We start from the raw sequence: 17,231 nt of genomic DNA on the forward strand, positions 1-17,231 counted from the left end.
CCGGGTTTGTCTACGCCTCAGAACTCCATCTGCCTTGAAAGCCACAATCTTACCAGCCACAAGAAAAAGGATCACAACTGGTGTAAAATGAAAGCTTCTGCAGATTGCTCCAGGAAAACTGAATCATAGCAGAATATGATGTCCCATAGATGAGTGTTCGCAATGTTCACAGCTATATATATATATATATATGTTCTATACTCTCTCTATGTCACTGAAACGCATCCTGCTACAAGTTATATTTTCCACCCTTAAGCAATAAAAAGAAAATAGCTCTGTCTCAAGGTTAGAGAGTCCATGTTATTTCTATTCAAACTTTAACAAATGCAGGTTCAGATATATAACCTCACACCATATTGTGTGTTATAATATAGTGTACAAATTGTGTAAGCGTCAGGGTTGACAGACTCGAAACTAGATACTCACTTAAGAAGATATCAACACTGAAATAATTGCATGAATGAAACATTATTGATGTTTTCTTGAATAGTTTAAAAATGATCTATCAAAGGCTTGTACAACCACATGATAGTATTAAATGAACTGAAAATTATTAGGGTTATTTGGGTTAAAACCTTCTTGTATCTATGGATATGTCATTGCAAGTAATAACATTTCCACAGAGAAAAGCATTTGACAGACCTCCAACAGAAAATTACAACCTTTAAAGATATTCATTGTTATCGTGGTATTCAAATCTGTATCAAGCCTTTTCCTTACTAAATAAATCAAGTTTGAAATTGGAGTTTTGTAGCGAAACTAGTGTGCATCTAAGTGAACACTAACCTGCAGGCCGATGGGACCAGGGGGACCAGGGAACCCTCTTGGACCTTCGTCTCCCTTCTGTCCGAACATACCCTGTTGACCTCTGGGACCAGGCTCTCCATCAGCGCCCTTAGAACACACAAAAGATTGCCTAAATGTATGGGGTTAGTCCACAAAATACAACTGGTACAGCTAAATTATTGAAAACTACCTATTTCAAGATAATCAGTGTTGTTTAATCTGCCTCTCCTTAATGACAAATGACTGGTTAAAAGTTTGGTTTTCTAACACTGAAGTGGTTTTATATTTACAATTTTGTGAAGCCCTGCTGTTTTGATTTTGGGCTCTACAAAAATAAATTAGACTGAAATAAGTAAAAGCTATCACGATGTTATTCATCAGTCAATTGCAACAACTTTTGCATTTATATTCAAAGGTGTTAAACATAGACTGGTGATAATATGTTCTGAATCTGTCATTTACAGTGACAGTGGTATTCACTTTTGCTGTTCACTTGTCAATTTCATGTAACTCAATAAAAGGATAAAATAATGCACTAAATACACAACTTAAAGAGCATGTTATAATGTTATTTCCTCTTCACAAACATGCCTGGAGTTGTGTTTTGTTTCATTCACACATGTTTAACTCACAAACCCTGCAGATTTACGCTGAGTTCTTCTCTCAAATAGAAAACATACACCTGAACTAGAATCAGTTGGATGATTCCAGAACTGGAATTGCCCATTTCTACTGAACTAAAGGTAAAAGAAGCTGTTAACTTGAAAACTACAACTACATGACAACACATGTAGATAGACTAATAATAAAGGTAACTCAAACAATGAAGCAAAACACAACTCCAGGTATGTTTTATGTGAGGTAATAGAATTATAAAATGGCTTGAAGCTCACAAGAGTCAGTTTTGCCTATTATAGGACCTCGAAGGCAGTAATTCATAGAAAAGTATGTATTTCTCATCCTTAAAGTTTTGTTTTTGATAGGATTTGGTTTCTAGATTCAGTTGTTCTGAGTTTTTCTCCTTGTTTTATGATCAATCGACACAGTCCAGTAAAGTTTTATTGATGCGAGATACAAGAGACACTTACAGCGGGTCCGGGGGCACCAATGGGACCTTGGAGACCGGGTGGACCAGGTGGACCCTAAACGACAACAGAAACAAGTCGGTAGAAAAACATCTCAAAATGGGCGCCTCCTGAGCCATAAAATGTGATTTAAAGAGGACTTTGGTGCTAAAGGTTTTGTGCGTGGCTCACCTGCTCCCCTTTGTCAGCTTTGCTTCCCTTCTGTCCAGGCTCTCCCACCTCTCCCTGAAAAGATACAGCAAAGACCATGGATCAGTTTTTATTCCACCACCAGTGTTCAATATGTCACATCTCATCTCAGGCTCGCTGGTTAAACTGTGTATAGATGGACAATTGGCTATAAAGAAGAATTCTGTTATTTGTATAGAAAAATTAAATTATCTAAACACAAATTAGGTTAAAATATATCACATTAAATCATAGTCAAGTTAATAGACCCACTACAAAATAAAAAAAGAGAACGTATTCTAGATTAATTGATGCAAATTTTGAGACATCCAGGAATAAGACATTATAAGTGAATTAAAATGAAAACAATTGGACTATTGTTTTTGTTTTAACTTTAAAACGCTTATAACATATATAAAAGTCTCTGTAATACATGATGTAAATGCAGTTACTATGCACCCACAATGAATAATCACAATTGGAGCTCCATTTTTTTTTTTAGTACATTTTGATGTTGAGTAATTCACCTTGTCACCATCCTCTCCAGGTGGACCTTGGGGTCCCGCCGGCCCGGGCAGACCGACTGGACCCTGGACTCCATCGCGACCAGCTGGACCCTGTGGACCTTTCTCTCCCTGGAAACACAGTCATTTATTTAATTATGTAACTTTAAAATAGATACATTAGATCAAAGTTCACATATTATTAAGTTTTGATTCTGAAGACAAAGTACTCACAGGTGCACCCTTCTCTCCAGCGGGACCCGGGGGACCTTGAGGGCCAGGTCGACCGGACAAACCAATGGGACCAGCTTGGCCAGCACTGCCTCTCTCACCAGGGGAGCCCTAAAAGGATTCAAGAAAACAGGAGGATGAGATGGAGCATTAGATACAAGAAAGAAAGGGAAAAAAAAACTCTTTGGGCAGAAGATATAAGACACTGCATAAATAGTGTTCCTGTGGTGAATACTTAACAACAAGCATTCCCATTAAGGCGTCTACAAAGCAAGACCTGAGCTGCACTGCTAATGGATCTGCACACAGGCTTCTGTAAGAACCAAGGGAACACAACATACACAGAAACAGGTGGCTTTTAAGTCTGATATAGAAGGACGGCTACATGAAAGCCCCTGTACAGCCACATGGAGCTGTGTTACCTGCAATAAGACTCAATACACAAACTCAATACACATAAATCTATTACTCTTAATGGAAAATGCCACTATGTCTCTGAACAGTACTGTACAAAACGCATGGATTTAGAGGGGACCATGGATACTCAGTATGAAAAGTGAGCATGGCCTTGATGGAGGATCCAACAAGGCTACAAATTTGGATTTTAAGTTCTGCTATAGAAAGACTGCTACATGAAAGCACCCGAACGGAAGTGTGTTATATGCAATACAATACTCAAACTACACAAATCTATTACTTTTAAATCGCCCATATTACACTATTTTCAGATCTATGTTATAATGTTTCCTCATCACAAACATATCTTGAGTTGAGTTTTGTTTCATTCAAACAAACAAGTATTTCTCTTTAAGTGAAAACACTCTGTTCCACATATGGTAAGACAGGAAGTGCTCCACTGTGTTTTTAATCTCCATACACCTTCAGCAGAATAATTTGGAGGATTTCAGACCTGGAACTACCAATCTCTACTGAACAAAAGATAAAACATGTTACTCAAACATGTGTGAATGAAACAAAACACAACTCCAGTTGTTTTTGAGCAGGAGGAAAAGTGGACAAGTCCTCTGAGTTTGATAGAGGATCCTGTGAGTATTATGAGTCATGATTTTTGATGTTTTATATTTGCAGTTTGGTTTGATAATCCGTGTTTGTTTATATCACAGAGCAGTGAGGCACATCCTTGTGATAGGAGCGATTGCAGTACTTGAATGCTCCAGTGACAGATCTGTGTGTGTAGTGAGACGACACCAATGCTGATCCCATCAAAACACACAGGCAACGATGATGTAACACTAATGTTCCCATTACACTGCTACAAAATGAGTTACCCCTCTTTCTCATTAGACCTTCATTTGCTCAAGGCCACTCAAATCACCACTTTCCTGTAATCACTGAAATAACAAATATTTTTACCCCCAAATTTTCACATGAATCAGTCATAAAACTATTCCACTTCATAAGAATTTCATCTGCTTTTTATCAAGACCTCATTAACGATTTATTAACCTGAGAAAATAACTGAAATTAAAAGCTACAATTCCATAGAGATACCAATTGTGTTGCAAAAATGCCAGATGTTTTGATTAAAGGTCCTATATTATGCAGAAATTGGCACTTGAGAGCTTTAAGGCATGTTCGAATGCTGTTAAATAACTAAAAACATACCTGGAGTTATGTTTGAGTAACCCTTTATTATTAGTCTGTCTCTCAAAAAGCTCTGTTCCACCTTGTGATGTCATTAAGCAGTAATTTACAAATTACCAGTTACCTTTAACATTATTATTATCCAAATAAATTATCCATATCCATATAAATTATCCACATGATTCTAGGATATAGAGCTTAAAAACACAGTGGAAGAGTTCTTGTATTACCACATGACATCACATGATGGAATGGAGTGTTTTCAGTTTGAGAGATGAACTCCAGGTATGTTTTTGATTAAAAAAAACAACATAATACGGGCTCTTTCACACAAACATTTAACCAGTAAAATAATAAAATAATTAAATTTGTGGATTAAATAGGCTGTGTAAAAGTGAATATAGAGTGAAACTATTTTAAGCAGATATAACAGATTTAAGCAGATCATTAGTTGGTCGATGGTTTTCAATGGACTGAATGGCATTGCTTCTAATCTGTTAATATCTAGGCTTTCAAACATATACAATATACTCAGTGATGCCTGAAATAAAATGACTGAATACATACCACAGGGCCAGGGGGACCTTGGGGACCTTCTCCGCCTTTTAGACCAGCAGGACCCTACGGAGAAATAAAGAAAAGTTAGTTAACAGTGTGTTTATATAGTTATTGTTTTCTCTATATTATAATCAAAAAGCTCATTTGCAAAAACAGATAAGTGCCATTTGAAAAAGTCATGTAGTCATTGTAATTTACTCTTTGTGTAGTAATACTTCCAAAAGCCAAATGTGTTTTCATGTATTCTCTTATTTTGACTTTATTAAAATATAATCTCATCACTTTTTGGTAAAATCCACTACACATTATTGTCCTTGCTAATATTTGTAGAACAGGGGTCTCCAAACTTTTTCCTCTGGTGATCTACCTTTACATAACGAAAATGCCAAAGAGCTACTAGTTTCAGCCACACAAGTCACAAAACATTTTGTAAATATAAGCCTTATGTATTGAGTATGTATAAGCTTTATATATTAGTTAGATGCCTATGAAACAAACCATTATCCTTTTATTAGTGTAGAGTGGTAGCAGGCATTTATTTAATCAAATTTTACTTATTCAGCACTATATGTGTATTTCAGAAATCCCTTGGCAAGCTACTTGAAAGGGGGTGGAGAGCTCCTGGTAGCTCCTGAGCGACAGGTTGGAGACCCCTGCTGTAGAAGATGGTATAAAAAAAAAATAATAATAAAAAAATTAGGCAATATTTCAGAATGGAAATATCTGTTTTTCCTATTAAACTCTTATCAATTTTGACAATATGTAAAATATATGAGTAGTTTACTCTAGATGTTCTTAAAAATTCAAGCTGTGTGATTCCTTAAAGGTGCACTGGGTTACATTTCTAGTGGAGGGTTCATCACCTGTTTGTCTCCATGGAAATGTTATTGATTTGTCAAGAATTTTCCACAGTATAGATTAAACTGTTCTATCACGAGAGAGACAAACGGGTAACAGATCTGTGGAGAGTCGTCCCTATTCACAGAACGAATTGTAGTATTTTTTGAGCAAGATAAACACCCATAATGAATAAATGCTAGATCAGGGGTCTCCAACCTGTAGCTCGGGAACTACCAGTAGCTCTCTACCCCCTTCCAAGTAGCTTGCCATGGGATTTCAGAATTATACATATTGCGCTGAATAACTCAAATTTGAATGATTAAATGCCTATTTGCTTTGTAAATGTATAATTTTGATGGCTCATTTTGTGCACTGATAACTGAATAATGGGTTATGTTTTGTAGAAGTCTAACTGTATCTCATCTTCGGCTTACTATGGCTCTTATATTTACAAAATTTCTGGCGACCCCTAAAATTAGTAGCTCTTTGGCATTTTCATTTTACAAAAAGAAGCTCACAGCAGGAACAAGGTTGGAGACCCCTGTGCTAGATGGATATGTTTAATGTCATACAAAGGAACATTCAAGGCTAAGCATAAACATCTCCATGAAGACAAGCAGGCAGCGAACCCTCAAACCCTCCACCAGAAAAGTAGCGCAATGCATCTTTAAAGATTTCCCCTACTACCTTATTTTATGTTTCTTTATGTAATTTACACATGGCAGAGAAGAGATAGCGCTGGTTCATCCTATGTTTTGTGCTTTGTGTAGGGGAGCTGCTAGCCAGACCTCTCCCAAAGAAAGCGTTTCTGTTTGGGTAATGAGTCTTGGTGCTGGCCGAGCTGCACTGGAGTAAATCACAATGGCAGAAAACAATCAGGCAAGCAGCAGCCCGGAGAGTCTGACCGACCTTGGAAATGCAAAATTCACAACACTTCCTTCACCTCCAAAACTGATTTTCCCCCAAAAATCTAAAAAGACTAAAAGAGCTGGCATTACCATTGATAACTTAAATGGGTTATAATTTAAACTTGCTATACTTATTTAGAAGTTAATATTACCGTTTTATATATATATTTTTTGTTATTTGTTATTATTTTATATTGTGATCAAGCGTGCAAGCTAATTCCCCTTTTGGATCAATAAAAACAGCCAAATTTTACAGTTCTATGTAACATTTCAGTTTTAAGTTTTAAGCAAGCTGTGAACAAAATGGGTCTAGAAAATTAAATGCTGACTGTGAATAAATGTTACTTTTTACGTGAAAGTCTAAATTGTAAAAAGATGGAAAATATTTTGATAGAACAAAACACAGCCAAACAATTTTAAAAACTCAAACAATGCGGTAAATGCTCTTTCTGTGCTCTTAATTTAAAACTGTTGCATATTTAAACCGGTTGTAAATGTACAGTAAATAAACTATAAAACTAAAAAATTTAAATTTTTGAGAGTTAAGTTGTAAAAATTTTAAATGTAAAAATGAAATTACTATAGATCTAAACAGTAACGAAACAACTTGAGCACAGTTCTCCATGTAGCGAATGTAGTCTTCTTTGATTTACACTTTTAAAACTCCACAACAAAGACACTCCTCGCCAGCTACCCTCTTCTTTGATATTAGGACCATGATGCATTGCGGCAGTTAAAACAGCCAGAGTCACTGGCAGCGAAGCAATGCACGAGCACGCTGGCTCATTTGTAAGACGTCGCGCTGGATTTCCTTTGCTTCAGATTGATCGCAAAGAGGGAATTCTGGCCTGCTGCCGCTAATGAAGTGAATGGTTTCGGACAGGCCCGGGTTCATTTGTTATGTCCCATTGTTGTGTCTCCTTGCACTAACAAACACATGTAAAGGAAGGTGATGATGGATGGGAGCAGGTGGGCAGATGGGCAGGTGCAACTTACCGGAGCGCCTGGCAGACCTCTCTCTCCGGGGAAGCCTCTCAGACCTGGGGGACCGTCTTTACCGGGGGATCCCTGGGGACCTGGGTCTCCCTGTGCACAAGAAGAGGCAGGTGTTAGTATGGAGCATATAGGAGAGAATAGGAAACAACAACATAATGTAATTGCACAGTGTTATTCAGTCCGATAATTCTCTATTAAGTAGAGAATCAAATTACAAATGTGTAGAGCTATAGCAAAACCTCTTTCCTAAATGCCTTTCCCAGCTATCTTAACTCCCAGCTATTGTGAACAGGATGCCCTCCCTGACAATGCTATCTCAGTCAAATGAAGCTCACTCTGTCAGTGGTTATAGGGGCAAATTTGGAGCCGAGTTTCATATTATATTAGCCTGATTCATCAGCCGGTTTCACTTCGTGAAAACCTCCTCGCAGCATTAGGATTCGTTCGCTCGACGGTATGCAGGTACATTTATTATTTAACCAATCGCTATTTGGTTGTGACGTATGTAATGCACCAGAACACTCAGTGGTGTCCAAGTAATTGCTGGTACAACCGCAAACAAAATGGAGTGAACATGTCTGTCAATGGTCATTGTCATTTCTGCGAGATGAACTTGCAAATTAAATGTGCAATAAAAAATACGAAGTTTGCTTCATCTACATCCATCTCAACCGCTTTGTTTACTGTTGTGCTGTACCACAAAAGGGACCCAGACAGGCGCTTGAGTTTGACGTCATGGCTTACGGCTCTTTGCTGATTGGCCGGTGTGCGGTCTACAACTTCCGGGGTTCTTGCAAACTGTCAAGTGTATTCCGATTTCTGATCTAGTTGCTGAAGAGAAATGAAATTGAGTGGAGGCACTAGGTGGCGCCAGACTGGCTAATATTATATAGGATAAGAATAGGAATTTTATAAATAATTAACAAAATAGTGCCCATGAACAGTTCCTATCGGCTCTATTCAGGCTTACATCACAAACCAGAAAGACGTTTGGAAACATGCAATTACAACTTCCCAGGGCCAGTTTTCTTCATCTAAATGTCATTGTAGCGTTCAGTTATGTTCGGCTAATCAACAATCACAACCACACTTCAGTTTTCATCATTTCCCCACTGACACACAACTCCGAGTGCACTGGGTACATGCGAAGACATGAGGGCGCCAAACTACACCAGAAGTTGTAGTCGCATCTTTCAAAATGTCTTTCTGGTTTGTGACATAAGTGTGAAAAGAGCCTATTAGGAATGCGGTGACTAGTGGGTTAGCGATGTCCATTTATATATTCTGTTTGAAACTGTACATTGATCTTGATGAATAATAGCACTCATCTGTAATTCTTTCCTAAATACTATTTGTTGATGGCTATGTTTAAGAAAGAAACCACCAGTTAATTCTCTATTAGTCACAAATTACAAACTAGTAGGATAGCAAAATTTGTTTCGTGAAGGCTTTGCTGAGCTATGTTTGATTTTGTTGCCCTCCCTGACGATTCAATCCCTGTGATTTAAAGCCGTACTCTTATGAATCTATCTGGAGGATATTGGTATGTCTCAGCCAGAAGAAGAACTAAGGGAAACTTTTTAATTACCATCTAGAATACCTTTCTCAGCTATTTTTGATTTTAAACCTGATGCCTTCCCTGACGATGCAATCCCTATTGTTTGAAACTGTTGATTTGTGAATCTCTGTAGATGACAGATGGTACACTTCCTTCCTTAATATCTTGTGTTTATTGTACTGTCTCAGCAAATAACCAATTGCAAACTCTGCAGTGATTCCTCTCAGTTTATACCAGTTTGGGACTGACAAAAAACATACATTGAACAGCTTAAGTAAAGTAATCTATTCTGAATTAGCAAACATACCTTGTGAAATCCCTAGCCTGTCTTTGACTCAAATTATACAGTTGTGACACTTCTGTTGTTCATTTTGATGACCCTAGTGACCATTTATGCAAATTATGAAAACAGTAGATAGTTATGCTTTTGGCTTTTAAACAAAGGGCAAGGGTACAAGTAGATCATGTTACTATGAATAATGAAATACATATACATTATAAGACTGTGGTGTGAAAATTACATAAATAAAATATAAGCCCATACCAAATACTGTGTCCAAAAATGTGTCAAGTATTTTAATTCACTTGGTTACTAATGCTAGAATGATTAAATTTATGCCTTTTAGGATTGTCAAAAGTATTTTAAAAAATCTAAACTGATACTAAAACTAGTATCGAAACAAGATACTAATTTGACAATTTATCAATACTAATACAATACAAATATAAAACAAAATAAAATCACATTCACAGGACAGAAATGAGCCGTTCCTGAATAACTTTAGAATTATTTTGAGTTGTATCAGAACAAGTATAAGAGCACATAGACTAGAATACGCCCATGGACCATTAAATATAATAATAATATAAATGAACGTACTATGATTTAATGTTGAAAATCACATTCTATTGTCTAAAGTAAGCATGTTTTTTTATTATTATTATTATTATCAGCGTGGTATAAGAATTATTATTGAGTATCCAGTCCGTTCCTTAGTATTGAAATTGAGTTTGAAATGTTAGTATTGTGACCACACTAAAGCCTATAAACACTATTTAAAGCCAAGAGACAATTACTGATTCACTTGCCCTTAAACCTTATCTGGAGACCAAACTTTCTTTATCTAACAGAAAGCAATGGTGCCAAGAGTCACAGGGCAGCTATTGGGTGATTTATTTGTAAAACCCCGATTACAAAAGACATTTTACTTAAGAAAAAGTTACTTGTGTCTTTGTTTTCTTCTCCTTTATTGGCAGACTGACTTTATCTGCAAACAGGAGGAAGAAAGGAGCATTGGGGGGGCACGCTAGAGAACCATAAGAGGATTTGGGCAAAGCGTTCACTGGCATACTGATGTGTACATGGGCAGGGCAACGAGTGGTGGTAGTTTGTGGCTAGCTGACGGTCTTGATTAAACTGTCTGCTTGGAGAAGATGGGAGAAAATGAAAGCGTTGGGGGGTCCGTGAGAGGAGAGAGGAGAGAGGAGAGAGGAGGAGGAGGGGGGGCGTTGGAGCAGGTCATACTTCTGCAAAATGGCTGCTGTCTCTTCCTAATGGGCACTCAATTGGCGACCGGAGAGTACTGTGGGGAGGAAATTCAGCCGGACGCAGCAAGAATCCCACATACTGTATCTTCAGTACTGCTCCAAATCAAGTCAAGTAAAAATAGAACAAATAAGGGATGGTATTTTGCTAATATCTGAGTAATCGTTTAGTTATTTATAGCAAAAATCCACAGTTATATAGACAAAATCTATGTAACTGCGAATAAAAGTGCTGTGGTATAACTACATTTAAAGCGTGCCAAATTTTTGTAAAATTATTTTTTAAAAATATGATCAAATATCTTTCTAGCTGTCTCTCTAATTATCCTCTGTGTGTTTTCATGTTATCCAAAACGCAAAGTATTACCACTACTACTACTGCTGCTGCTGTCACTACTATTACTACTGCTACTGCTACTGCTACTGCTACTGCTACTGCTACTACTACTACTACTACTACTACTACTACTACTACTGCTACTGCTACTGCTACTGCTGCTACTACTACTACTGCTGCTACTACTACTGATGCCACTACTACTGCTGCTATTACTGGTACTACTACTACTACTACTACTACTACTACTACTACTACACTTACTGCTCCTACTGCTACTGCTACTACCTGTAAACACCTACAAATACAGTTCCACATTTTCTCTAACTGAAGTCCTGTAAAGTACAAAGCTACACTGTGTTTTCTTCCCTGTTTCAAATAATTTTTTTTCATTATAATATTTCAGTATTTGAGAAGTTTTGAGCAAGTGCGCCCTCCAGAAACAGTTGATGCAGCGGCTTCGCTCGGTAATATTAAATCATGTACTATAATTGGCACTGCATAAATTCAATTTGTGGTCCACTTCAATAGTCTCTCTTTCCACTATTCAAATTGCACTCGACTCACATCTCAATCTTTAAACAAATTACTTTCTAAATCTGTTTTGAACTGAGACTTGCCCTGAGAATCGATGTGCTGGAAATTAGATTTGGGTAACAACAGGGAGAGGGATACTTCTCAGTATCTTAAATGTCATTTCTGAGTATTTTGTACCTTTGCACCCTCTTTGCCTCCAGCTCCGGGTAGACCCTGCTCTCCTGGTGGTCCGGGGGGTCCTGGATGGCCTCTTTCACCAACTGGACCGGTCTCTCCAGTGGGTCCCTAAAATGCCAGAAATAGACTTTGACTTAAACTTTATTGATCGACAAGGGAAATTATTTGGACACAGAAGGTCACACATCACAATATATTATAATAACAAAGAACAAAAACATAAATGGTAATAATAAATTCAGAATAAGAAGTAGAAATAGGAAGAGACAAGTGTCAGATAAGCCATAATTAAATAAATGCATATGCACAAGTAAAAATAAAATATACAAATATACCTCAATTATATAGAGGAGGTAGTATAGAAAAACAGTGCAAATATGATATGATGATTGACAGGACATAAGACTTGTTGTAAATACATTATTATTAGAAATAGTTTTACTTGAGAATGAAATAATGAAAATAGTCTACTACTTATTAGCAATTTGAATAAAAAATGTTTATAGGGAAACATGTTTACAGTTTCCTATAAAACCTTCACATTACTTTTTGTGATACCCTAGTAACATATAATACATAACTTTTATTTGATTTGTAGCATAGTCTCGACAGGTATTTCTTGATTATTGCTAATTTATTCAACACAGTTAGAGCCAGAGATACTTTGAAGTTGAAGAAAAACAGCTGGACTTATTTATATAATATTGTGTTAATATCGAATAATTTTTCAAGGCTGCAAAGTCATAAAGCTTTAATAAAGTATAGGTTTTGTGCATTTAGCCCTAACTAATCCATAAAGAGTACAAATGAAAATCATTTTTTCTTACCTGTGGCCCCACTACTCCTCCAGGACCAGGTGGACCAGTCTTTCCTTGGAAACCCTGAAAGAGGATTACAGATTAAAACATAAACAACAACACAATCAAATAATTTCTCATTAAAAAAACTGAGCGAAAAAGTTAAGCTTCACTAGTTGTAATTCTGCCGAACCTGTTGGCAAAGTTCACCTCCTCAGTCGAGAAAGCCCTGCGGATATGACTTAGCAGAAAAAGTCCTCAAACACAGGCGAGAGGAACAGAGGAATCCTTTGTGGATCTTTGAGGACCTCTCTGTAATACCTTTAGTATTGTACTAAAGCATTGTGCAGAATAAATTACTTCAAAGACATAGATTCAAGTTTAAAATGTTCGGAAAATAACTCTCAGGGTCTTTTGTTTATTAGAAAAAATTTTAAAACTTTTTTGCAGTAGCAAAAGTATAACAGTTAAATTCAATAGTAGAGGTATGCGGATATGCTACTGAAAAACAAGACATTTTGACTTTATATTTGTACAGATGTTCTTAAATGCATCTGGGTTATTGATTGTTTAAGATTCTGGGTCAAAGTATTAATAAAAAAATTTATAGAAATTAATTTTGAGGTGCAGTATGTAACTTGGTGGAAGGTGGCCACTTGTTATACATTACTGATATATTATTGACTTGCCTGAAATGTTCCACAGTATGGCATTACACTTCATTACACACTATCTCTATCTCTAGCTGGCATTTATTCAAGTATTTATTGCTCAAAGTTAAATGAAACACAAACTTTACACAAACTTCTTACTGTGAGTGGGGTCATGTCACCTTAGACCTGATTTGTGACTTGGCCTAGTTTGCTTGTTTCCATGGAGATAAATAAGTTTAATGCTGCTAAACTGTGGGACATGTTATAACATATCTATAGAAACGAATACCAACCAGAAAAGTTACATCATGCACCTTTAATTTCAGTTTTGAGAGAGATATATTTGCAAAACAGCTCCAAAAAAAGTGTTGTTTTTACTCGTTGTAGAGGATGATTGACGGAACTAAATTTACTGCCTCATTAGTTGATCAAATCCAAACGTTGAGTACCCACTTACATCCTCTGCGCACTCTAAAACTATTGATTATTATATGTTGTGATTTATGCCAATGTATGATTCAGCTCAACCCTGAGGCTGTGCAGTTACAGCATCAAACCCTGACTAAGTAAAATCTTTATTTCCTACTTCCTCGAATGCACCGTCTTTGCTCCTCTACGCGTACGAGTGGGTTTATTGCTCTGATCAATTCTTATATCGGATGCAGAGGCGCGCTCCTAATAAATCTGCAGACATAAACATCCAATGAAGACTATATGGTAGTAGCTGGGGTAGAAGGGAGGCGCTCGTGTGTGCAGTGTTAGCTATAGGAAAGATGCAGTGAGAGAGAGAAGGCTTAATGATACAGGCGATGATCTGTCAAGCTTTTAGTAGAATTTATTGTCCTCGGGGCCTCGTCGAATGTAGCTGCAGCGTTGCATACCAAGTAACAAAGGGATCAAAGCTAAAAGCAGGACTTCACAACTAGATGGGATCAATTTTTACTTTTTTTTTTTTTTACTGTCAAATAAATTGTCCGTCACCCCGGGTTACTGAATATATGCATCGGTGCAACTTTAGGACAAATTGAGTGAAGCCATTTTAAAGCTATTTGGTGGTAGTGTGTTTCCCTCCTCCGGCCATTATCAGGGCTGTTAGAGCAAATGTGAGATCTGATAGTGCAGCGCGTGCAATTTGGGGATCATAATTTTAAAGGAAGAATCTTATAGCCCCGAATGTCCATTATAAGGCTCGAAGTCAGACATCTGGGCACAAAGAGATTATGGTTCATTCAAATATACTGTATATAGACTTACAACAAGTTAAATACAAGTCTGTTTGGCTAGATGTAAAGCTAAATGCAAGAAACGTCACATATAAGAGGAAACATGATTAGTTATAAGTCTAATTATAGTTAGTTATAAGTATAAGCAGTTCTGAACTACTGAGAATGTTGCTTAAATTCACCTATTTTTAAAATGTTTTGGTCTACATTTTTGCTATAAATTTTATGTATGTATTTATTTATTAGTTTGTTTATTAAAAAATTTAAATTGCATGTTATGTGACAGTTTTAATAATTTAAAAGTAATTAGCCACACGAGCAGAATGGAAAGTTCACAAACAGTTTATCACTCAGTACAGTAATTAAGTAGCCTGATTAATCAGTCAGTTTCACTTCGTGGAAACCGTCTGACCTCACAGCATTAGGATTCGTTCGCTTGATGGTAGGTGGGTACTTTTTAAACTTAACAAATCGCTGCTATTTGGTCGTGCGCCACTAACGAGGCTAATTGGTATATTAAGCTTTTCCAAAATCCCATAGGAAGAAGGGCAATAACGTCTTTCCCCTTGATAAAATTCACCAAAACATTCTCTTTGTTCCGGCTTTAAATCCTCCATCTCGGGAATCGTTGCCAACACAGAATGTATGGCTCTTTGCTAATTGGCTGGTGCCGGGACTCACGCTTCCGGGGTTTTTGCGAACCGCCTAGTGTAATTCCGATTCCTGACCTTGTCGCTGGAGAGAAATTAAATTGAGCGGAGGCACTAGGTGGCGCCAGCCTGGCTAGTAATTAGATACTGCATAAAATGATTTTTTTCCTCCTGTTTGGATGCCATTTGTAGGACCATTTTGACAGTTTTAAAGATATAATATTTTGTTTTTTGATCGGTAATTGCCATGACAACAGTACTCCTGTTTCACAACTTAATACCAACGACACATGATCAAGTGCCATAATAAATATCTATTTTTTTCACTCATTCGCTAAATTAATGAAAAGCTATTAATAGTCTCTCATATTGTTACACCTGATATGTGTGTATATTTCAGCACAGCCGTCTCCTTCTAGTGTTTTCCTCCCTGCTATAAAACGTAAACAGACGAAATAGATGACTCTCCCGGTGCCTGGGATCCATCAGCGTTAGCCTGGGCCTGGACCAATGTAGATTACGTCTGACAGAGTTTAGTGTTTGGTGGGGAAGATGACACACTGAGATAGAACCAGGGGCTTAGTCTTCTCTGTTTAGTTTACGATTTGTGTCCCCGTGTTTGGCATCCCACTCAGATATTTTATCACTAGTTGTAATCCGTCGTCTACAATAATGCTACTGATAAAAGCTGTGTCTCTTAAAGGGCCTTGTGATTTAAAGGATCAAATGTGTTATGGTGACAAGAGGGCAGTTAAGGTCTTAGTGGGTGTTGGTCTTGAATGGCAAGGTGATACATAAAAAACACATTTAATAATTTAACAAGAGTACTGTAGGTATTACTCAAATTTAACAGTCAGTTTTAAGTAAAATATATTTATGTACTGTAAACTCTGAGCCAAGATCTTGTCCAGGATTAAAGGTGCACTGAGATGTTATTGCTTTGCCTGGAATGTTCCATGGTATGATATTAAACATACATGTAGCATTTATTCATTACATGTTAACCTTGCTCAAAAATACTACAGTATAATTCCTTCTGTGAAAAGGGGTGACTCTCCACTGATCTGAATTGTAATGTAGGTAGCAGGTAGTGGACCATTCACTAGAAATGTTACGCAGTGCACCTTTAAAATAGAAGTTAAAATGGCATGGCTATACATAAAAAGCACATTTAATAATTTAACAAGAGTACAGGTGGGTATTAATAAAATTTAACAGTCTATTGCAGATATATCAACTCAGGCCCCGGGGCCAAATTTGGTCTGTGATATAATTATATTTGGCCTGTGAGATCATATCAAATATGTATTAGAGCTGGCTCGCCGGCTACAGATAGGCTATAGAGATATTATTTATTTAAAATGTTGTTATTATTTTTTTATATTATGCTTGTTCTGGATTCAATGTTTAAGCAAAACTATCATTAAACATTTATTTTAATAAGAAAAGGTTTAATATGACATCTCAAAAGAAGAGAAAACATGCAGATGTTGTTGAAAATTTTCAATAAATATTTAGTTTGGCCCACAACTTAGTTTCAGTTTTTAATTTTGGCCCTCTGTGAATTTGGGTTTGACAAACCTGATCTATGGTTTTAAATAAGGTTAATCTATGGACTGTAAATTGTGAGACAGGATTAAGGAAATTTAAGCAAAAATGTGTGTATTTTGATTTAGGAAAATAGGGGATGTCTATAGTAAATCTGCAAACTTCTTTAAGGTTTGGAAGTTAGACCCTTACCCTTTTTGCTGTTTCCCACTAAATACTAAAAACTATTGCTGCTACTACCATATATTTCATGGTAACGATGCTTGACCTATAAGTAAGCAATAAAACAGTTGTTATGTTTTGTTGCTTATTTATTTCTACAGGGTGCACTGCATTTCTCTGCAAACCTTACCTTTAAAACTATATGTTTCTTTTTATTATTCTTGGTAGTATAATTATATTGCTCATTTCTATATTGTGTATTGTGTATTGTGTTTTAGGAGTGCCCAAGGAAGACTTGTGGCCATTATAAAAGCAGCTAATGAGGATAATAAAACAATATAACAGCTGTAGTGTTATTATAAGT

At 36.7% G+C, this 17,231-nt stretch overlaps 1 protein-coding gene across 1 annotated transcript in view; it reads right to left on the bottom strand.

Moving 5' to 3' along the window:
- col11a1a (collagen, type XI, alpha 1a) overlaps positions 1–17,231 on the bottom strand; it is a 116,579-nt gene that overhangs the window by 50,473 nt on the left and 48,875 nt on the right. Inside the window, exons 38-46 of the mRNA XM_055151120.1 lie at positions 12,662–12,715; positions 11,835–11,942; positions 7,681–7,770; positions 4,946–4,999; positions 2,777–2,884; positions 2,567–2,674; positions 2,043–2,096; positions 1,875–1,928; positions 787–894 (exon numbers count right to left, since the gene is read on the bottom strand). Coding sequence (XP_055007095.1) covers positions 787–894; positions 1,875–1,928; positions 2,043–2,096; positions 2,567–2,674; positions 2,777–2,884; positions 4,946–4,999; positions 7,681–7,770; positions 11,835–11,942; positions 12,662–12,715 — 738 coding nt within the window. The remainder of the gene's footprint in view (positions 1–786; positions 895–1,874; positions 1,929–2,042; positions 2,097–2,566; positions 2,675–2,776; positions 2,885–4,945; positions 5,000–7,680; positions 7,771–11,834; positions 11,943–12,661; positions 12,716–17,231) is intronic.

The sequence above is a fragment of the Boleophthalmus pectinirostris genome, unplaced genomic scaffold (assembly GCF_026225935.1).
Source record: "Boleophthalmus pectinirostris isolate CB_2022bp ecotype Guang Dong unplaced genomic scaffold, ASM2622593v1 HiC_scaffold_15, whole genome shotgun sequence".
NCBI classification, from domain to species: domain Eukaryota; kingdom Metazoa; phylum Chordata; class Actinopteri; order Gobiiformes; family Gobiidae; genus Boleophthalmus; species Boleophthalmus pectinirostris.